General features: G+C 37.7%; 1 protein-coding gene across 1 annotated transcript in view; it reads left to right on the top strand.

The window, feature by feature from the left end:
- The first annotated feature begins 21,700 nt into the window (after positions 1–21,700).
- The window catches only part of LOC121313380 (cytochrome P450 7B1-like), an 85,669-nt gene continuing 83,177 nt past the window's right edge, over positions 21,701–24,192 (top strand). The window contains exon 1 of the mRNA XM_041245843.1: positions 21,701–22,100. Within this exon, the coding sequence (XP_041101777.1) occupies positions 22,030–22,100 (71 nt within the window). The 5' untranslated portion in view covers positions 21,701–22,029. The remainder of the gene's footprint in view (positions 22,101–24,192) is intronic.

Below are 24,192 nucleotides of genomic sequence, written 5' to 3'. Positions count from 1 at the left end.
CCTGTATTCACTCACCACTTTGCCGCAATCCTTCACTAACACTGTACTCGGGTAAGTAATAAAATAATAAGTATCTGCTGTCTTTCGCAGCCGGGCTTGCTTGCCCCTCTTTCTCCAGGCACTGACGTTTTTGTTGTGATCTGCCGTCCATGTTTTCAAACACCTCCTAGATGGGCGGGGCGAGGGAACAACGGAGCATTATTTTTATAGATCAACTGACACCCCAAGACCCACCTCCCAACCACTGAGGGAGAGACAACACACACTCTCCCAGCCTCGCCATGCCACTGCCATGATTGACAGGCGGATCCTACTGGGTTGCTGCCCTCTTCCTACAGAACCGTGAATGTATATCAAGGACTGTGAAATCTGTAGCTCTGTTTGTAAAATGTAAAATATACCAAGTAGTAACTCAGTAGTGGTAATAAACAACAAAGGGACCACTTTGGGCTTGTGATGTCAAGTAAAAACCATTTCAACACAACTCCATCTTTTGGATCTTCCAGTTTTCATGCACTTGGGGTTCAGCCCCACCTAGTTCAGAATCTGAGTTTTGCTAATTTGGATTAACAATGTAAACACAGCAGTCACTATATACTTCATTGTGCTATAAAGCAATGCAAATGTTCCTGGATATCAGTTCCCTTATAATAAAGTCCGAAAATGAACTTGAATCTGATGCAGATACTTTCATATATTTTGTAGGAATGGGCTTGTGGCATTCCAGAAACAGAGCTGATTTATTACTTCAATACTACCTGATAACCTGGTCATACTTCATCTATCATACTGGTGCACTGTGCTCTATGAGTTTCCAAATTCCTGATCTAAAACCAAGGTCCACCTGCTTTGTGCATGCCACTGCATTTGTCAAGGTAGAGCTGATAATGACTTTGGCATCTTGGATATATTCTCATAAGAATCTTTCATTTTCTCATTGAAACACGCCATCTTTTAGGAAATGAATCTGAAAGTTCAAAAGGTTATAATATATAAAAATATTTTGAGAGATAAAAATTGCAACATTATCATCATATTATTATTAGATTACATATTTGTTATCTACGCAATTCCCATAGCATTGTTCTTGCTCAAGTTTCCAAACAAATGGCTGCTAAACATGCTGCTTCCTAACATGCCCTCAATCCAATAACCTTATGCAGAAAAGTCAAGAAAACACGAGCAACTGGGAACAAACAAACCAACTTTTGAAAATGTTTCCACTGTTGGCAGGCACAAGCACACGATTACTTCCATTTATATGGGTCACAAACCATTGCCAGCTGTTAGATGGAGTCAGCTGTGAATTTCTGCACTCATCAACATCTGCTTCACAAAAACAATATCCAGCTTTTAGAGCTGAAATGGAAGTTACACCATATGCCAGCAAGTCACTTAGTTTATGCCTTGGGAGCCCGATTTACACTAGTTGAAGTAACAATGAAAATAAAGAGAACTGAAATGTTATTTGAGACTCATGTGCTACGATTTTTCATTCGGGCCATCAAGTATCTGCAAGCTGCTTCTGCTCAAACAAGCTGTTCAGGTATTTAAAAATGAACAATGTTAAATAACCTTTTAAATGTTTTCATCACTCATAGTACATTTAAACTGACGTTAAAGACATTTAGGATGAACAGTCACAGTCTATGATGTATACAATTGAGACATTTCACAGAATTGCCTGGTATTATAAATGTATTTTTACCAAATTAACCTGGAAGTTGGAATTTGAATTTCTCTCACATAAAATTACTTTTTTTAGAAGGTATAATCTATAGCCTGCATGCCAAAAACAAACCTGTAATTGTTTTAAAACTAAATAAGGCAAGCCCATCATGGTTCTATTAATGAACATTTGTTAACAAGAGTGGTTTTACACCAGGACACCACATTCCTGTATCCTGAACTGCCCTTCGTTCTCATTTTGAATAGCCTGTCTCTGTTTCTGTCCCGAAATAATAATAAACAAAGGCAATGTCCTGGCACGGCACCACGTCCTTTCGTGGTGCTCCCGTGCTGGTGGTGAATACACAGTAAAGAGTGACTGGTGCAGTGTGTAATCCGAGGTTAATGCTGGCTTGACAGCGAAAGTTCCAGGGAGTTTAGCCAGCTAATAATTATAAATAAACAGATTAGACACACAACAAAATACAGCACTCACGATTATACTTTTTCAGTCTGTCCTCTTGTAACCAAAAACAAATGGAACAGATTGCATCGTCACATTCCCTGAAACACCTTTAGTCACAACCCCTGCGATACCTAGTTCAAACACGTATCCTCCAGTCCATGACTGACACACGCGTACCGCATTAAGAAGATGACCCTTCCTGGATGTCCGGCTTCCGACTGACCCTGGAATGAACTGCCAATCTATCCAGTACGGGGCACACTGTTCCTGTTATACAAGACCCACACAGGTCGGGAGGGAGATTGTTGACCATTCATTCGCTGTCAGTCACGGGCCAGATGAGTCTAAAACACCGAAATAACAATTGCTAGACATGCTGGTTTATTAACCAGAATGATACTTGTTAGTGTTTTATTGTTTGTTTGTTTGTTTGTTTGTTTGTTTGTTTGGCCAACGTGCCCTTTTGATTTGTGAGTGGTTTGTTTTGTTTGTTTAATAAAAGCTGAGCCCGTAGCGTCTCATTTTGCCCCATCAGTTCCTGCTTGTGTGTGTTCTTTTCTGGTCTGACATCACCACTGCTGCCATTCTGTTCACAATGCCATATCAGAATCAGCCCTTGAACAGGCTGAAAGATAACCTTCCATAAGAAATGGCAGGTTAACCCTTATCATGGGAGATGCTCCTTTAATGCATTTCAATTTATTCTGATTCATTCATCAACATCAAAATTCAGACTAGCCACAGGCTCTGGTGAATTAAGGACCATATGATGCTGAAGTTAAAGGTTTTGGAATCATTGGCATTCATCCTTGTTGAACAACTTAAAATGAAAGGTCAAGACCCACAGGAGTTGGTTGCTTTTTGAGGTACATGCAAAACTATTCATCTGGTTTGAAAATGTCATTATTTGTTTCCATTTTCCATTTGAAGAAGTGCTATTTTTAGTTAAATTTGGATGCTGTTTTGTTTTCAGCTTAAATGTGGACCTTTTATGTAAGGGATTCAACATACAGCTGAAATTCTGAATTACAGTCCAATCAGGAAGACTAAAAATCATTATATAGGGGTCGGTAGAAAGAGCTTAGGTGTCCAGACAAATTATCTCCTCAATCTATGACAGTACAAAGAAGATTTGAACCAGCATCGGAACCCGATTACATCGGTATGGAAGTGCAGAAACTACAGTGTGTGTTGCATTGGCTACCTTGAAGCATATTCTTACAGGATGTAAGGTAGCTCTGAACCAGGGTTACTTAATTTCAGCGTCTTATTTCGATCCCAACCACTACTCTCTCATTTTATTTGGACAGAAGCAGAGTCCAATATCAGCAAGAATTAAATAACAGCTACTCTGATGTAATAAAAATAAAAAAATAAATAAATATAGAAATAATAGTTCTACCTCATTTGAATGTATTGTATTATAATTAATCTGTTTTAAATAACTTAACTGTCCCTTATTCCGCAAGTTTATTACATGTTTGATTAACTTTAATTGTAATTGTTGTCGATATATGGACATCTTAAGGTTTAGGACTGAGTCAGTTCATGCAAATTCTAGGTACAACATGTGACTCACACTGCACTCCAGAGTCTTTATTGGAGAAGCACATGTTGAAACCCCATGGTAGAAATGTTATTACCTACCTAGTACTACTGTATAATATTCAACCCATCTTCTTTAATGCTGTATAGAAGTCTACCATCCTTGTGGCAGTTTTTGCCTAAGTATTAAAAATAACTGATGTAAAACCTTCCCATTGCAACACTATCGCACACCTTCAGCAAACAGGATACTATATAAATAGATGTGTGCTCCTGGGGTGTGTTTCTATCAAGACAATCAGACATCTAAATAAACAGTGTCTGTCGAAAGAACTTCACTGTGGTATTATAACAATTTTACTATCACGTTGAGTGGCTGTGATGTTATATAGTAAAGCAAATGCATAAACATTGCATTTGTACTCATCTTCAGCCACGAAGGAGCTTATACCTATGTCAAAGTGATGCATTTATAGTGAGGCATCCGAGGACATTACCACAAAATCAGTTTAAAAAAACCAAAATATATATGTATAGATTTTAAAAATTACATTGAAATAGCACAGTGTTTGTATGACAAGAGGCTTCCAGAAACACTTCATGGGAACACATGAAAAAGCTATTTTTGCACCTCTAAACCACCATACACAACCGTGATTTTAACTGTAAAAAAGTTACTTCACTTGCTAGCTACCATTATCGCTTTGGGGAAACAACTACCTATAAGTTATTCTGAGCAGACAGTACTGTAATGACTACTGCAGAATGTAGAGTCTAGTGTCATTTTTTCTCAGGAAGATATTACTAAGTGCCTTTTTATTAAATTAGAATAAATTAAAATATGTAGGCTTTTATTTACATTGTTTGTCATTAATTATTAATGAAAACATTCAATCTATTTTGAAATGTTATAGTACAGCTTGTGTGGAATAAAAAGACTATTAAAAAAGCCTACATTTAGATTTTTTTATTATTATTATTTTTTTTACAATGTTCCTAGTTTGTTTCTATTACATTAGGCCAATTTGTATCTTTTTTTCTGAAAGCACTTGGATTAAAATCGTTTAGAAAGTTTTTTTTTGGTCATATTTTTTCATGCATTTCTAGCTTCATCATTGCTGTCAATGATGAAAACACCTGTGGTTGTAAAAAACAAGCAAACTAACAAATTACAGATTTTTAAAACTGAAAAATCTGAAATCAGGAAAAATTTATTTGAAAATTCTAAATAAATAAAATGGATTTGCCAGGGCCTTATATAAGCACATGGATTATCATCTAGAACATGATTCAGACCTACAGTACATTGTAGAAGTCTGTTTGGGTCCTTATGAATGCTTACTATGGTAAAATTGTGCTGTCATTTTTACAATGGTGTATGGTGATTTTTACAATGCTTTACAGTAGTTATCAGGTTCTCCTTTGTTGTACCATGCTAAGCATTCACAATGCGTCACTGTTTAGCTATGATTTTATTTCAGCAAACCTTTATACAGGGGAATCAGGCAACTACTTCCCAACTTTCACTTTTCTTACAGTTCATTAGAATAAGGGAAACCATTACTAAACAACCTAATGGAAACAGTGCTACACATTACTGTATTTCTCCTATAACCTTAAACTAACTGGGCCAGTGTCCTCTTGCAAAAGAAAACTTCCTTGACATTGGTATTTGTATCCTTAATTTGTGACTAATGTTTGGTGGGTAAACAGATTCCCACAGCTTTCTTCTTTACTGCCACTTTCATTCCAGAGGCTACACACTTAGAACGCTGTATCAGTGATGAAACAGATCCCTTAAATCAAGCACAAGCCCATCATCATGCTACTGTTCTAATTAACGGTTTGTAGGTAAAGTGTATCCGCAAGGATAGCTTTCAGTTCTAGTACGTCAGATGCGTGTTCGTGTCCGTTTACCTGCTGTGTTCCTCTCGTCCATCTACAGAACCATTGATTCCCAATGTGGGAATCGTGGCTTGCAAACAGATACTTCTTTAACCTACAGTAGTGCCAAATAGCATGTTTTAAAATGAAAATGCATGTTTGCTAAAACTTCTGTTTCTTTCAGAATTGCACATTGAGAACTATTTAATGAATGTATGTGCATGGCGAATCATTTATGGAAATTACTTTAAGTTTGCATACTTATATTATACCAGAGAAAACACCAAGGATATAGTCACCAGGCAACAGCCTTCCATTCTGACTATTTCTATTTAATTATTTTTTTTCCTGTAGTCCATTTTGCATATGAAACTGGACTGATTTCAAATTGCGTTCAACTCAGTTTGGGTGGAAGATAGAAATGTAAAGGAAGACTCAGGTTAGACTCAGGGAATTAATGGGTTACATTATGAAAGGAGAAAAAAATGTAAAAAGAAGACACTATTGCGATGCTGTTCAATAAAAGAAGCACAAAGAGGAAATTGCAAGCCAGAAACAGATTCTAATTGGGCCTTCAAGCTACCAGGGGAGGATGGACAGACATAGGCCCCAGGCCTCTATTTGAATATCAGTTCCTTGTGCAGCCCCTTCAGGAAACAAAATGCTGCATAGAGATTTATTCCATCATGAATAAGACCCTGTGAAGAGCGTGAAAATTTTCTTTAAAATTCAGGGCAGTGTCACTGGTAAAGGATACTATTTTGCGGAATGTGCACAGAACTATTTTATAAATTATGTGCACGGATTATTATAATTTTTTAAACATCAAATATAGAGATAAGTACACTGACATCATCAAAAGCAACATCAAAGTTATTCAAGCACTTTACAATAGCTTGTGAAACTGTTCTAATTAACGGTTTGTAGGTAAAGTGTATCCGCAAGGATAGCTTTCAGTTCTAGCACGTCAGATGCGTGTTCGTCATTTAGAGCTTGCAAAACAAATACAAAGTGTAACCCATACTGATCTTGGGCATCAGTCGAGTCGTCAAGCAACCAGACAGTTTTACCAATTTCATAATCTTCTGCTTGCAATACTTGGCAACTTTAGTTAAGTGTTCATGTCTCAGCTGGGCTGATGAAGGAATCACTCCACCATTTTCTACACTCAGTCTGAAGAATTTACGTAACTTTTGGTTGTCCAGTTTTTCAAGACGGATATTTGCACAAACAAACACCTCTGTCAGGTCAAAATTGTATGTGTTTCATGCTTCACGGTTTTCAGTGTTCTTTTGGAACATGGAAGGCAGTTTTTTGTTTCTTTGCAGTAAAGCAGTCACAGTACTGCTCTGGATTTCCGCCTTTCTCTTTCAGTGAATACTTGCTGTCAACAGACTAGTCTCGGTAGTGATCTACAGTAACGTTGCACGACGTACAGAAGAGCTTACCTCCATTGCTGTGTAAACTGCTGGATACTGCTTTACGTGATCTGCTGATGACACATTTTAAGCCTTTTTAGAGACATTCATTTTCTTGTTTCCAGAGTGCAGTATTTTCATTTCCCGCCTAGATTGTATATAGTCACATGACAATCACTGCACAGCACTATGTGCATGGTGAATAGTACACACAGGCACACAGCAGAGCTGTACAGTTTTGTTAATGTGATTTTTTTCTTTTTTTGTATGAAATAATTTATTTTTATTTCTTAAGAACATTGTAAAAATCTTGGTATTGGGCTAGTTTGACGATTTTCGTGCAGCTTGTGAAATCACAATTTACACAGGGCCTTAATCATGAGACACCACATGTCAGTTATTAGTGGCAGGGGATTAAGGTTGCAAATTCCACAAGTTAAAAATGATGTATACTTAGGGCTTGAAGTTTTTGGTTTTAACTGATAATAACCAAAAAAACACCCCTGAAAGATAGATATGCGGGCAGTAATGTGATAGATATATAGGAGGTAATGTGATAGATACGTGGGTGGTAATAGAGTACAATGAAATCTGTTACTTTTCACAATTCTCAGATTCAAAATGCATCCAGAGTTCTATATTGCCGGAATCTTAATGTGGGCATCCTCCCTGCAACACAGTAAGTGAATGTTTGTATATGTATCAGTGAAACATACATTCAATGTATTATAGAAAATGATAAATGTATGTGTTTGAGTGGTGTTTAGTTATAGTAACTGAAAATAACAGATTTTGCCCAATGATAATAAAAAACGATGCCCCCCCGAACTGAACCAAAAATAAAAACTGAAAAATTCAAGCCCTATGTATGCTATAAACGTTTAATGTGTTGTTTACTAAATGTGTTGTTTACTTGATCATGTATCTTTTGTTCTTGTTGCCTTGTAGCTCAAGACCACAACTCCTTTTTTTTACAAAGATTTAAGTATGCATCAGTCAGATCTTGGTATTCAAAAGCTTGCTTCTCGCTGGTAATTACCTGTTTTGTGAAAAGCAATTAACCCATTTTAGACCAAATAAGAAGCAGATCTAGACAGTGTCTGCAGTAGTACAGCTCAATAGTTACACAGATAAGACAATAACAATGATGTAATTAAATATGGGAGCAAAAGGTCCCAAAATTAAGCTTACAGCTAACCAAGCAGCAGCCATTTGGTAACTGTACAGACAAGGCACATTATTGTCTTCTTATTAAGCATGGTTCGGCCTCCATTGCTCATTGATTTCCTTATGGGTAAATGGTTTACATTAATCAGCAAATACTCAGAAAGGGAATTTTTGCTTCACTGTAGGATAAGATAACAAGTACATTTTAATGGCACTTATGTGCTAATGTCAGAAGACGCTTACAAATGTGTGATATGTTGCCTTTAAGTCTATTTTTCTTTGTCCCACTGTGTGCTTGGTATAACTATCAATAAGCTAGATGCTTCTAAAGTACACATTAATGATCTTATAGTAAGGCAGTGCCCTTTTCTAATGTATCCCCATTCCAGCTATATGGTAAAAACACATCTACTATAGAGCGCTCAAGAAATTATTTAGCATCCAAATGCTTTTAAACTAAATATTACCTTGTTTTGTTTCTAAATGATAACCTGTAATTGAGAAGTTTATTATATAAACTAGAACAGTGAAAACTGATAACAGCACAATAATAACAATAATAATAATAATAATAATAATAATAATAATAATAATAATAATAATAATAATAATAATAATAATAATAATAATTTCCCTTTTGAAACTCCATTGTTTCAGATTTCACAATCTCTGTGACACCTTCTCTGTGACATCTTTTCAGAGACTTTTTATAGACTTGTGAGATTAAATCCATTTGTATTTTGGGAAGTAAAGCTCCAGCATACATGTGGCTTCCATGCAAGTTTTTTTTTTTAACTTGAGATATTTACACGAGAAAAATGTCTTGTGTGAAATGCCTTTTTGGGTTTCCGTTCGCTCAGTTTATTTTACTTGAGTAAACTGGGCTTTTCACCCGATGTCATGCAAATGAATGGGAGAGGTAGGGGTTGATATGTAATTTAGCTATGCATAAAGTACTTGTGCTGTTTTTGAAGATTACTAGTGAAATTTTGTGAAAATGTGGTTTCCATGTGCAGAGAACTGGTACACGAGTGAATCTAAGCTGCTGTAATAAAGCAAAATACCTTGTGTCTGGTTGGTTAATAGTGTGTTTTACTGCTCTGCCCAAATTGTTTTTCAAATGTCATTAATGAGGTGTCATGTCATTAGTAGTGAACACTGTTTCAACTTTAATTAAAAATGAACTCTGGGGTATAAAATAAAACTGACCAACAGGTGATGCAGATCACCATGGCTGAAAACCGGTGGAGACATTATATATAGGTGAACTACTGTTGTGATTAGTATCAGGTGTGTGGTTAAATTGAATAGAGGTTAATTTGCAATTTGATTGTTTTCCACACAGCGTTTGGTAGTTGTGTGTTCCCATTGAAGTGTATTGAAACTATTGTATTGTCTAAGTATTTTCGTTAGCGTAGTTTAGCAGCTGTTAACCAGTTCTATTGCAAAGTGAGGGTGGAGCTTACTTAAGCTGAGTGAATCTACTAGTGGTCAGTCTACAGGTAACAAGAGTCAGAGGCAGATAGTTAGTATAATAGAGTGCTAGCCTATTTGTGCGTCAGCACGAAGCACCAGCCAACCGAACAACCTCTCTACCAAAGAGCCGGGTGTCTAGCTGTGGGAGTCCAGAGAGGAGAGACCTTGCGAGTAGAAGCTGTTGGAGAAAACCTGAACGTAGCAGCGCTCTGGAAGATGCCAATTACTATACAGGTCTGTACCTTTCCCCCACCGCTCCTTCTCCCACTATTACTGTACCTATCTGTCTCAGCTGTCCTGCTATGACTGTCTCTCACATCCTTTTTATTCTGTCCTCTCTCTCCCGTCCTCTGTCCTTTCTCCGCCGCTGCTCTCCTAACCCCACTAACCTCATCCCTCTGCCTCTCTCCCCCTCCCACTCTCTCCCCTCCCACACTCTCTCTGGTTCCCTCTGGAACTGTCACTCTTCTGCTAACAAAGCTGATTTCATCTCTGCCTTTGCCTCCCACTTCTCTCTTGATTTCCTTGCTCTCACTGAAACCTGGCTTTCTCCTGATAACACTGTAACTCCTGCTGCCCTGTCCTCTCTATGTCCTGTCCCATACTCTGCGTCTCACTGGACAGGGAGGTGGGACTGGTCTCCTCTCTCCCTCCTTACTCTTTTCTGTCCCCTCTGACCTCTCCTCACTCTTTGTTAACATCTTTGAATGTCACCTCTCCCTGTCTTTTTTGAGTGAAAGATGTATGCGGCAGAGATAGGTGTCTCTTTGATAGAAACAGTTTAATTTATTTGAAGTCTTCCCACTGATGATGGGAATGAGAATGTAGAGATGGAAGCCCTGCTAACAAGATTTACATTTTTGCAGGTATCAGGCTTTTAAAGACACACCTGTGTTGGCTTTGACAGACTCACTGTGAGCAGAAACTGACCCAAGACTGTGACAGCTCCTGGAAGCAGACTGATCTTTGGGATACAAATTGAACATTTGTGAAACTGGATGTGTGTTAAAATGTTGCAATAACTGTACTATGTTTTAAAGAATATACAGCCAGCAGAAATCCTAAACAAATTGTTAGAACACACTGTTCATACAAAAAGTTATAATATGCTATGTATTAACCTATAGTTATGCTAGAGCATTCTATATTCCTGTTTATTCTGTTATAGCAGTAAAAATATTATTGTATCTTTGTAAGTCTGAGTAAAAAGGAAGTTAGGTTGGGGTCATGCTGACTAAAAAACCATGAAATGAGCTAAGCTTGCCTTTGTCTGAACTACTGGTGTTATAACCTTGAGCAGAAAGGCAGACATGAGCATCAAGAATCTTATTTAGAAAAAAAGAAGTAAGCTTGATCTAAAGTCTTCAAGCTAAACACAAGTATTCTAGAATAATTCAAACAGAATCTAAGTGTAAATGTTTTATTTTAACAGAAGAATTGTTAAGTTAGAAATCCAAGGTTTCTATAATGAGTGATCTTTTACATATAAGAAACACCTCCTGGTACAGGAAAGGGGAGTCTGTGGTGAACTAATATGGCTTCATTAGCCTGTTAAACCCCCAGCCCCCCACAGACAATTTCCGCCTAGGGAGCAGTGGCCTTAAATAAATGACATTATCTTCCAAAGTATACACAGCACAGGCATGGTTCAGGGCTTGAATTTAAGGTAACACCTTGGGGATCAGGACTAAAACCTCAGATTTGATAAAAGTCTTACTCAGTACCACACTGGAGAGGAGATATTCAGAAAAAATATATAAAAAACAACAAATGCTTTTCATTTGTTTATATTCTATAGCCATTTTTTCAATTTGTAACACATAAAAAGAGCCACATTTTTCCCAGTGCTTCTCCAACATGTCTACTACACTGGGCAAACATTTGAAACTGATTGAACAAAGGGATCAAATTCTACATGAGTTTTTACAAAGCTAGGCCCAAGGGTCCGCGAACCACTCCAAAAATGACTATTGTGTAAATCTTTATGGTCAGTCATACACCAGTTTCTTTTTGGAGAGCTTTGGGGTTCCCAAAATGTATCCATGATGAGTATGCATGACAAATACTCTCAGTTCATATGCCACAACTGTCAGGCACATTGCTCTCACATAACTGTGTGTTTGTGCAGGAGAATGTTGCTACTGAGACTTTTTTGTAACTTAAATTTTCAGTATCTGACTCTGTATTTTTGTTAATCACTTGCTTGAAAGTATGTAAATGTCAAGAAGCAAAATAATGAGATTTATTTTCAAAATAAACTGTTTACTTCAAATCAAATCAAATATTTTCCTTTTCAAACAATAAATAAAACGGAACAAAAACCTAATAACAAAACAAACTGTACAAAATGAACAAATGAACTATTTACATCCCTGAAGTGCTCAATGTTATAATAATAATAATAATAATAAATAATAATAATAATAATAATAATAATAATAATAATTTCCATTAAAAGAGAGAGTTGAACTTCATGCTGATTTGAACTCGGCTCTTGCCAAGATAAGCACCAACTAAGACGTAGCTTTGCAGTAAACTAATGTGATCCATCTGCATCTCCATCCATTTGCGTTGTTTTCCATCTGATGATGTAGATATCCTTCTGTCTGGTGTTGACTGCTGAAGTGTAATGCTGGCTCCGGGGATTAACCCAGTGTGGTCTCCCCAGCTCGTCAGCATGACAACCGTCTGGATTGAGCTAAGTAGGGTACATCTCTGGGGTCTTCAAGTGGACACCTTCCGTCCTTGGTGTTTCGTTGACTAGCCCACGACACCTCAAGGGGGCTCAACAGTGATTCTGGCATCCCAGCATCACCCTCCTCTATCCCCCACTCAGCTCAGCCCAGCTTACTTACCTGTACATAAGCGTTGCTTTCTTTCTATTGTGCTTGAGATCCTCATCCAGAATCTTTCCATCTCACCCACACCCAGTTGCTGCTCCTTTCTGCTGCTTCAGATAAGTTCTTCACTGTGCGATGCAACTCTTGACCACTGAACCCGATGTCTCTGAGAAACCGGGTTGTAGAGTGTGCCACGAATCCTCGACAACCCACCTCCACTGGGTAAACTCGGACTCTCCATCCTCGCTGTTCCGCTTCAGCAGCTAGTTGAGCATACCGAAGTTTCTTCCTCTCATACGCCTTATCCACAGTATCTTCCCATGGCACTGTTAACTCCAGACTGAAAACAAGACAATGTCTGGTCAAAGGTTAGTGGTGGCAATCTCAGGTAGAAAAATAAGCCGTTGACCAACATCTGCCAGCATCTTCCAGTCTCTAACAGCTTCCAGTTGTCCTGGATGAGGCTTGGTTTTAACATCTTTTCTTGGTGGTTGCTCTCCTGGACGGAGGAATATTGTCGTTTGTGTGTAATGCTTTGATGGAACGGGTGGCAACTTATTGGTCAGGTTACACTTGTCTTCCAATGTTAAGGTCAAACATTGCAGCACCTGGTCATGGTGTCAAGTAAACCGTCCTTGGCTAAGACCCACCTTACATCCTGTCAAAATGTGCCTTAATAAATAATAATAATAATAATAATAATAATAATAATAATAATAATAATAATAATAATAATAATAAATGTAGTGTGGATCCATTATACTTACAAATCCTGAAGAGGATCCAATCCATCTTCAAATGCTGGTTCAGACACTGAATCAGAGCTCTCCAACCCAGAAAGTTGATCATTTTCAACGTCACTTTCACTCCTATCCATCTCCTCCAAAACTTCTAAAAGACTGAATCGACTTTTTTTGGGATGCTTTGGAACACTGCTTGATATTTCTTTCGATTTACAAATGTTACGATTTGAAAAAGAATCAGAAAATGGTAAGAAACCTTGATCCGTAGTGAGTAACTCTGTGTTCTCCTTGCAATAAGGATGGTGTGTTTACATACGCACATCGATTATTCTTCAATGGATTAGGCTACAAACAAAGTCAAGGTATAATTGGACAGTTTGTGACCTCCCCTACAATGTAATCAGGAAGATTTCACCATCAACAGGTAGGTGTAAGGCCAGAGCAGCCAAACGCAGAGCTAGTTGATCAGAGTTGTTTTTGAACCATGAGGTACTAGACACATTGCAAAGGGAAAATTCCTTCCTGTTTGATGGTAGGAAAACAACGTTTTAGATATTGATTCAGCTTTTTTGCTCTTTTGCTTTTGTAATAATATTACAGATGATTTATTATACGTAATGTGTAATTGCAGTACCATGTCCTGCCCGCGGGACAGAAGGGCGTAAGAGGTTATATCATAGAAATTAATGAAGACCTGGTAAAAACCAGTGAGGTGGAGCCATAGCATAGGACCATGTTATGCCATAAGTCTGAGAAAGGGCTTACAGAAAAGTTTTCTATTAATGATGGATGACCTTGACAGAGAAGCAAGTGGTTCAGAGTTTCCTGAACATGATTTTTGAAAAACCCACAGATAGAGGTCAAGTTTAGTTTAAGCATGGAATATCTAACATGGAAAGATTACATTTGAGCTATATTTTTGATTTAAGTGAAAATAATTGGATATATAAATGCAGACTTAGAAGTTTGATTTGAAACTTCTACCAGCCTCTATCCAATATGTTTTAGTTAATTGTTAAACCACATCTACACATGTGATGAAGCCAACTTACTAAGGAGGATGTCTTTTGATGTTAAAAGGGAAATATATTATTAACCCAGGATTGGAATAATTGAACCAAAGTAGGTGTTATATATTACACACATTTTTTATCTGTATTCTTCATATACTTGCATTGTATTCACGTGCCTGCTGTGTTCATGAACTCCGTGGTATCAAAAAAGAATAACATCAGTTCAAAAGTCACCTTACATATTTTGGACTATGGGATGATGGCCAATTAATCTTGTAGAAGGAGTTACCGGGTGTTTTGAAAAAGTTGTTCACTTGAAGGACAGGAACTCTCAAGGCATATTAATGTTTAAAATTTAATTATGACTTCTGACGTAAAAAGCGAAGCAAAAACTCTATGAAAACCAAGGTAAAACCCCAGTCAAGTATCACTCAACTTGTTAACTACAAGCTGATGTGATCCATGCTCTTAAGATCTCTGATTGAGATGATTGCTGTTGGTGTCATATTTAGAAGTCGTTGCCTTTGAAGACTGCTTCTGTCCTTACATTATATTCTACACTTTCATATATAACTGGAAAGTAATAACTATTTTGAATCTATATCTCTTTTATATTGATGCATTGCTATAAGGTATATGATTTATGTTTTAGTCTAATGGAGTGATATACTATATATATATATATTGGATGTTCTAGAATTTAGCGGTGGGCGTTTTTATCTTTATTCACGCATAGCTTAAGGGCAAAACATGTTATAACCATAAACGTATTAAAGTATTAATGCTATTATACCTGTTAAGGCACTGGACCTCCCAGGTTGCCTGTCAGTTTGGATTCGACATAGTCTGTAACTACTCAATCCATTTTTAAGCATTTAATAAGCCGAAGGGATACTAATACTACTCTGATTCGTTAAAACTTCAAATTTAAAGAGTCTGTGTGAGCTTCTTGATTATTTAAAGTCATCTGGATACGTTGCAAGCCCAGTGCAAGAATGATCCACTTACAAGAGTCCGAAACATCTTTATGTCCTCTTGAACTCTCCTTAAGTAAGAGTGCTTAGAGTATATATATATATATATATATATATATATATATATATATATATGATATTTTGGCGTATGGCACCCTAAACGATCCGAGGGAGGGCTGTGGAGCTTGCAGAGAAATGATCCGTATGGATGACTAATCAAGAAAATCACTTTTATTAAATTGACCAAAATTTGCAATCAATTTTAATTTTAAATTGATAAAAAATATTTTAAATCTGGGAAAACCAAGGTTATGCCACACCTTATGATGCGGTAATCTTAATTTGTGCACAAAACTTTCTGGTAAATTAAAGTCTATCAAAATAAAAAGGACATTGAACAGTCTATTGCAAATAATGATGACAGGACTACTTTATGGCAGAAAGAAGCCTACAATAGATGAGCTCATTAAGGAAAACCAGGAGTTAGAAGAATCGGCTACTAACATCTTGGGTAGATTATCCTGCAATATTAGACAGGATAGTTAAATAGAACAAATTATAATTAGTGATAGTGAGGACTTCAGGGGGCTTTCCTGAAGGTTGCCCTAAGAGAGGGAGAGAAGTTAGAAACACAGGCTGGCAGAATCCTGCAAAATTTTAGTCAGGAGAGAAAAGAGGAACTGATTACAAATAAAAGGGAGAGACCCCTTAGAAGAGCTGTTAACTTTTTAAATAGGTCCATAAAAAGAGAGAAAAAGAAGTTAAGCGAGCAAAAGAGCAAGTCAGCTGGAGCAGCTGCAAGTAGGGAATGTTCAAAGAGGGAGCTCACAGGCTCCACCAACTCACAAGTATAATCTGAGCTAGAGAGTCCAGGGAGCAGGCATGCATAGGGACCAGGGACCTAAAATAACACAGAAGAGAAGATACATCAGACCTCCTATTTTTAACCCATTAGCAGCAGCAGCAGTCAAGATTATAACAGAGGAGGTAGAAGATTATTTAAAATATATATGTAAAAAATAGTAATAAATAAATTAAATTAAATTGAATTAAAAACCAGGGTATGAATTTAAGTACAGCATTACAAAGAAAAAGTTAGCAGTATCTCATCACCTAGAAATGTGGAGCAGGTCCAAGCAGTAATTGGGTTATTTAATGATGCAAGGAACACAGTACCAGGGGACTCGGGATTAACAGTTCCATTGTATCAGAGTATTTCCCTGGACAGAATATAGGGTTAACAGCTTAAGATGCTAAATACAGGAAGCACAGGACTGGGTGTGGATCTTCCTGTTTGTTTTGTCATTTACACGGGTAAATGAGATTTACCCTATTCCTCTCTTTGGCCATTTTTTTCTGGCACAAACCTGATTTACAGTAATAATTCTTCCAAACGTGCACGCACACCGCCATTTCATGTGTAAATTGAACTGCATGGAAACTCCATGATAGTCTTTCAAGTGAACAACCAGTGGCTCTATACTAGGTGTCTTGTTTATTTAAGTACATTTTAAAAATGACCCTTCCCCCCAGGGCAAAATATGCATATTTATTTTACTCAAAAAAAACAGATACTGGTAATACAACACAAGTAGCATTACTGTAGTAGACTGTTTTCTTTTGGTTTTTGAAGCAAATCACATTTAAAAATGATGCAGAGCAGCTGAGTAAACAGCTTAAAATCCCATGACTTGTTCTCAACATGTTTATGATGGCTGCAGTATTATTATTTATTATTATTATTATTATTATTATTATTATTATTATTATTAATAATCAGTCATTCAACAGACACTTTTATCCAAAGCGACTTACAGAGACTAGGGGGTGAGCTATGCATTAACAACTGCTGCTGCAGAATCACTTACAATGGGACTTTGGTTTTATGTCTCAACCGAAGGACAGAAGTCCTTAAATATCATGAACTCAACAAGTTCACCCATCCAACCTGAAGGTCAACAACTAGATTATAATTTATTTTTGTTTTTGTTTTTTTGGCAGTTTCAACACAACAGGAAGTGCATTTCCAGGATTCATTGCATGCACTATGACATGACACTATATATATAATATATATATTAATATAGAAATATATAATATATATATTATATCAATATAGTATATATATAATATATATATAACTCAATATTCATTAAAATATTCACAAACAAAGAGTCAACACCTCTTCCAGGCACAGCAATATTGAAGGCACAGTAGGAGACAGCATTAATGTACGGTGGACACAATTACTGTTAATTAATTAGCGTTAAAAGATACAGAATGTACTGCAGATCTAAACTGCCTATGAAAATTTCACACACATAACTGGACATGCACCATGAAGCCACATGACGTGTGAAATCATGTAAATAACTCCTGAAAATGGGAGAGGCTCCTTGCTTCTTTGCCCAGCTCAAGATTCCTGCAGCAGTGGTAGAATGTATAATTTAACTGCTAATACACACCAATCAATAGTGGCAAATGTGCAGTAGGTGTAAGTGTTCAGTACACAAAAGTAAAAGGACTGATTAAAAACTAGATTCAGATTTGGTTTGTCTGGGTTCCCACAACCGCATCTGATAACACTAAGGCTAACCAGCGGTCCCTTTCAGGGGCAAGACCCACAGCCGGAACCTGCCCAGTTCCGGGTGCCAAAGAGTGCCTCTCATCTGACTGAGGAGATCCATGTGAAGTGGGATCTCCCAGGGTGGCCTTGTAACAGCTGGCACAGGGTCAAAAACCAGATTCTCCTGGGCCACTTGGGGGCAACTAGGAGAATTGATGCTTCCTCTAACCGGACCTTTTCGAGAAAGGCCGGGAGCAGCGTTATAGGTGGGAAAGCATACAAAAATACTTTGGATTTGTGCGCTGGGATGTCTATGTCGAGTGGACTGCCTAAGCGGTGGAGGGAGTACCACAGGGGGCAATGTGTCGTCTCTGCCGAGGTGGCGAGATCAATCTGCGCCTACCCAAACCGTTCCCAAATGCACTCCACTATCTGAGGGTGGAGTTGCCACTCTGATGGATGCCCACCCTTCCTGGAGAGGAGATCCGCTTCCGGGTACCAGAAAATACCTTGTGTAGTACCTCTCTCTGTGGGAGGTGGGATCTACAAGATGAATGACTCACTTGCACAGCAAGGCAGCCACTTCCTTCTGTAGTACCGAGGCCTGGAGAGGGTCTGTCATGAAAGTATTTGTGAAAACTCTAATGGGATGAGGTCCCAAAGGGAACTGAAGTGTGTAACCATTTTGCATTGGGGTAAACACCCAGGAGTCCGAGGTGCAAGCATGCCAGTACTGAAGCTGTTGTGCCGAAAAGGGGGTCTGAGGCCGCCAGCCTTCAGATGACAGTCAGCATCTGAGGAGCTCGTCAGCGATTCAACCTGCCCCACGCGGAAGCTGTAAGATCTCTTCCAAGGCTGTCACCAAGCACCATGCTCACCACTTGCACTGTGCGTACCGAGCACCTTGTGGACCGAGTACGAAAGCACTATAGGCTATGCGTGAGACGCACTACAGAAGCACCGGAGGGGCAGCTACACAACTGTGCTTACCCAAACCGCATGGTCATACACACCTGGTCAGCGTATAGCGTGCACCAGGGGGACACAAGGGTCAAAGCTGCAGTGGCCGAATTGTAGCAGACAGTAAAAACCACGGCAGAACATAGTATAGGGGCACACTGTTGTTTACAACTCACTGAGGTGCGTGGGCCTACACAGCCGGGGAGATCTACTCGACAGCGGGGATGTGGCAAGGCCTAGCCCCGTGGAGGAATTGTGTACTCTCAGAAAAAAATAGACAACCACACGCGGGTGACTGCACAGGCAGTCGCTCACACATGACAGAAAGATAACAAAGAGCGACCTACTGCGCAAGCGAGGAGGCCGCTGAAAGACAGAAATGCAAAAGGTTCAGTCTTTTCAAAGTCGTTGATTCTGGGAAAGCAGCGAGCCAGCTTTCAGCACGAATTCAAGGGATATACAATCAACTCAATTCGACTGGAAAAGCTGTTTTCTATCAACATGCTCAGCTCAACACAGAGGTCTTACTGTACCGTCTTGAAAAGGAAAAAGAGAAATGGCTTTCTCAGGATGACAGTTTTATTCTCCCGATGGGCGGGACCGAGTGCATTATCCCAGGAAGGGGCCTATCGGCAGCTCTGGTATACAGAGCTCGGCGATACTTGCCCAAGGCAGGCATATCCCTGTGACAGGGAGCGTGAGGATCTGAGCTGCAAATCTCCCTCCCGACCCAAGAGGGCACTAAGCAGAGGTATTTGCATGCCTGTTCAGAGATGGGCCGGCTTGGAGAGAGGGGTGGAAAAGGAAGTCGGCCATCTTGGTGCAGGGAGGAATGACCATATTAGGGGACAAAATCACTGTGATCAGCTGTGTTGCATTAGACAACTGGCAGGTGTGCTGAGTCGCGCTGATCATGGGGTGGATTCCCCTGGTATATAAGGGCTGTCATTTTGTAAGTGCGAGGCTTGTTGAGGTAATACTGGAGCTAGGTTCCTGAGCTGTGTGTTTGTTTATTTGGGTGTTTTTTGTGCTACGTGTTTGTGTTTATTGTCAGAGGTGATCACTGACGCCAAGGAGCTGCCGCACCACTGCCAGCACTTTTCACCTTGGACACCACACACCCCGGACAACAGAACTGAACACTTAAGCACCTGAGCACCTGCACTTTTCACCACCCCAGGAGTGCACCCAAGGAGCTGAGAGGGACTCCTCTGTTGGGACTTATGATTTATATTTTTGTTGCTTTGAACTGTGTTTTTTTTGTTAATAAAGTTCACCCTACCATTGTGGTAGGGTATTTGCAAATTCAGAAGCGACTCTGTGACGTCTGCTCCACACCCACACCCACTGCACCGTCACAATCCCATACATAATGTTCATTGGTGGTCGTCTTCAAATTGAAAGGGAACAGCAGTCAGAGCTTTAAAACAAGGTCCTGTACATGTATTTCTGGCATTGGACCACTTCAGGAGAGAGCCATGAATATTAGGGGTTTTGCAGTGTTAATGCTTCACTGTAACAGACCTATCACAGTGCAATAACATAAACATTTTCAGACAAAATTTATAAAAGAAGAGAAATGGTGACATCAAAGGCACAAGGACATATTTTATATATATATATATATATATATATATATATATATATATATATATATATATATATATATATATATATATATATATGTCATAACACATATATATGTAGTCTACGTACCCTGTTATGGATCGACAATCCCGGTAGCCAACGGTGGGCTAAGTTGCCACGTCCCACTCAAAAATCGGTGTTTTTTTTTTTACAGAGCATAGGTTCCATTTATTTTTTTTTTCTAAAAAGCATCTATCTTTTTCAGTGTTTTTTGTTATCTGTACTAAACAGTGTGAGTCAGACTATTAATTAACTTTTTTTCATTTATTTATTTTTTAAGGAAGCCGCACATTCATGTGTGACATGTACCTATAACATTTATAGTTAAATATTTATAGGCACACATCTAACAACAGTAAAAAAAGAAAAAAAAAAGAACAGACAAAATAGCTTTATCCCTAAAGGGGATTGGAAAAATGTGCATTTCGACTTTACACGTATAAAAATGATTACACAGATATATATATATATATATTATATATATATATATATATATATATATATATATATATATATATATATATATAATTTTTAAGGGGTAATGAATAACATCCTTTGAGAATCCTGTGTGGTACAATCAATACATTTGTTTGGTTATTTGTTGGCTATATCTATCTCACGCATAATAATAAATTTACATGTACATTATTGCCACCATAGGATAATGTTTACATAATGCATACTATAATGCATACTTGCATAATTTTTTCTATTCGTTTTACTAAACTGTTCCACAGTGCAAGAGTTCTGTGAAGTGAAAGAAAGATCACATGGTTAAAATATTTTTGGCCAACCTGACAGTCTTTCCAGCTTTTATGAACTTCTGTTCAAGGCAGGGCATTTTTAAAAGAGGCTCCAAAACAGATAAATAACCTATAGAGCCAGAACCTCTCATGTGTATGGTTAGCTCTTTTAAAATGCAATCCTCAATTTCTGATATCAGCAGTTATATTTCTGCTATCACTAATGTTGTGTTGATGTCATAGATATAATTTTTGATAACAACCATTCTCAATATCATTTTCTCATATAAAAAAAATAATGCAAATACTTAAAGCCTATAGATATTTAAATATATATATATATATATATATATATTATATATATATATATATAGAGAGGAGACGAGAGATGAGAGACAGAGGAGAGGATGAGGAGGAGAGACGAATCTCCAAGGACAAATACCGTTAAGACAAATTAATATATATATATATTTACCATTAGCTTTCTGATATATATATATATATATATATATATATATATATATATATATATATATATATATATATATATCAGAAACTGAGGTATACATGTTAAACAGAATTGCCATAAACAGGAACCATTCTCTGCAGACGCTGGTGTTTTGGGTTGCGTTTGAACTGATACTCATCAGCTCTGACTGTCTAAACAAGCAGCAGAATATATGTGTCATATATAGATGCATACTGTACTGTATTATTTTGTTGTTATAGGCAATAGTACTTTGTCTTGAACCGTCCCGCAAAGTCCTGCAACAGAGAAAGGAATTTCAGCTTGTTTTAGTAAGGGTGGCCTGTTCAGCCCACGTGACAGGCACTGTAAGAATTTCAAGATAGGCAAACAATTACATCTGCAACTTATTAAGTTACAGTTTCGAGCTGAAGAAACGAAGTAGATTTGGAAATGTCTGGACTCATGTCGATTATTTGTGTTCTCCTGGTTTTGCTTCTCTACATTGTTTTCGAAAGGAAAAGGCAAGTAAACTGTTTTCAATGTTACGTAATAGCAAATGTTTATTTATTTATTTATTTTTTACACAGTTAAAACAAACCAAAAAAAAAAAAAAAAAAAAAAAAAAACACGTTATCACTTGATTTCTTCGAGAACAAGGACTGTTTTCTGGTTGCAGTCGCTTGATGTATTTTGGTTATTGTTAGTGCAACATAAACTTGTATCAAGCACTATAATGACGCAATATGTGAATCGATTTTGTGGACGTGTGTGTGTGTATGTGTATATATAGATTCAAACTTCTGTGATTAACTATCGGTGTATGGTATTCTCTGATGTACTTGTAACTTTAGGTTTCAAGTATTAGCAATTTATGAATGCGTGAGTTTGTGTGTGTGTCCAACTGAATTAAACTGGCATGTTTTTTTAAGTATGGTAGTGTATTGTAAAGCATAAATATAACCCACTGGTGTGTTTAAATACGGTGTTTTGTAGTTCATTTACCGTAGGAACTATTAGTATGAATACTTTATGAGGGCATCAGAGTGGAAAAACCACACCACGACAACACTACCAGGAGGGGGCATTAAAAACGTTTTAAAATCTATACCACACAATTACAACTTTTCTATAACCTCGAACTTAAAAATAATATAATTGTATCATCAATATATGACCATATATTTTAATCAGTTGAAATGTGGGAGTGGGTAAAAAGCCCAACCAAGACACAAATGCCTGTACAGGGCATTAAAAGTAGACTCAGCGTCTTAAAACACAGACCAAAGTATTGCATTACTGCGTCCCTGTAGTCTACACATGAACAAAGGTAATTTCTTTCAACAACAACAAACCGAGACAGGGACAAATCACTAATATTGCTCCGTTCAGATATCTGGCACTTTCCAGTGCAGCTCTGACATGTAAAAAAAAAAAAGTGTTTTAATAAAGTTATTTTTTCCCCCTAATTATTTATGTTATCCATTCTGAACATTTTGGGACTATTTTCCTAAAACTGTTCAGAGCGGAAGGATACCCGACGAAATATGAGATATGCAAGTAAATGTAGGTTTTAAGTTTTATTTAAAGAAAATAATGAGAAAAAAATTTTTTCTAATAGTGCTATAGTGCGCTATAGTGCGCTCTCGTGTGATAGTTGACCTTGACTTTCGTTAGCACCCTTGCCTTCACCTTGCTCCAGTCGCGATCAACTACCACACGGTAGAGAGTAGAGCCTTCTTCAGCTGGCTTTATCTGAAGTGGGGGGCTGGGGGGACGGGAGCGGTTCTGAAAAGGGACAGATAAGAAATCAGGAAACAATTACGGTAATGAAGTTAATGAAGCTTTCCTTATATGGGTAGATAACCATTGGCTATCAGTGTGTGTGTCTATATATATATATATATATATATATATATATATATATATATATATATATATATATATATACGACACACACACACTAATGTTTTTAAAGAAATCTAGGTAAACATCTCAAGCAAAACAATTACAGTGAACATCAAAAACGATCCACTTACAAGAGTCCAAAACATCTTTATGTCCTCCTGAACATCTCCCCTGAGTTTAAGAGTGCTTAGAGTGTATATGTTCATTGTAATTGTTTTGCTTGAGATGTTTACATAGTTTTCTTTAAAAACATTATTTTCCTGCAAACAGGCACTATAGACAATCACTGAATTGACTCAGGGAGTTGGGTGCAAGGTGGTCAGAAAAACCTGCAGAAGTAGCCTAGTGTGTTACAGTAGTAGAAAAATGCAGTATTATTAGTATTGGCAATATACAGATCTGCAGTGTTGAAAATCCGAATATTAGAGTATTATTCCAGCAATCCCATTAAATGAGTCTGTAAAGCTGCAGCATTTCAGGAGAGGATAGATCAGTGCTGGCCAATGGGTGGATCTTTGGCTGTATTGTATATGGGTCAGGGGCAGTTGGTGGTGCTCTGGAGGAACTGTCAAATTAACTAGTGTGGCTGGGCTTTCTGAAAACATGTGACATATATCAGTTTAACAAATGGTTGGTCAGCAGAGTTTTGGTAAGCATCGTGGTTTTTTTAATTTTTATTGTAGCTTATATTACCTGATAATGTAGCAA

This window comes from Polyodon spathula, chromosome 3, assembly GCF_017654505.1.
Source record: "Polyodon spathula isolate WHYD16114869_AA chromosome 3, ASM1765450v1, whole genome shotgun sequence".
Classification (NCBI taxonomy): Eukaryota; Metazoa; Chordata; class Actinopteri; order Acipenseriformes; family Polyodontidae; genus Polyodon; species Polyodon spathula.
The sequence above is the reverse complement of the archived record's forward strand: the minus strand, read 5'-3'. Positions and strand labels throughout refer to the sequence as shown.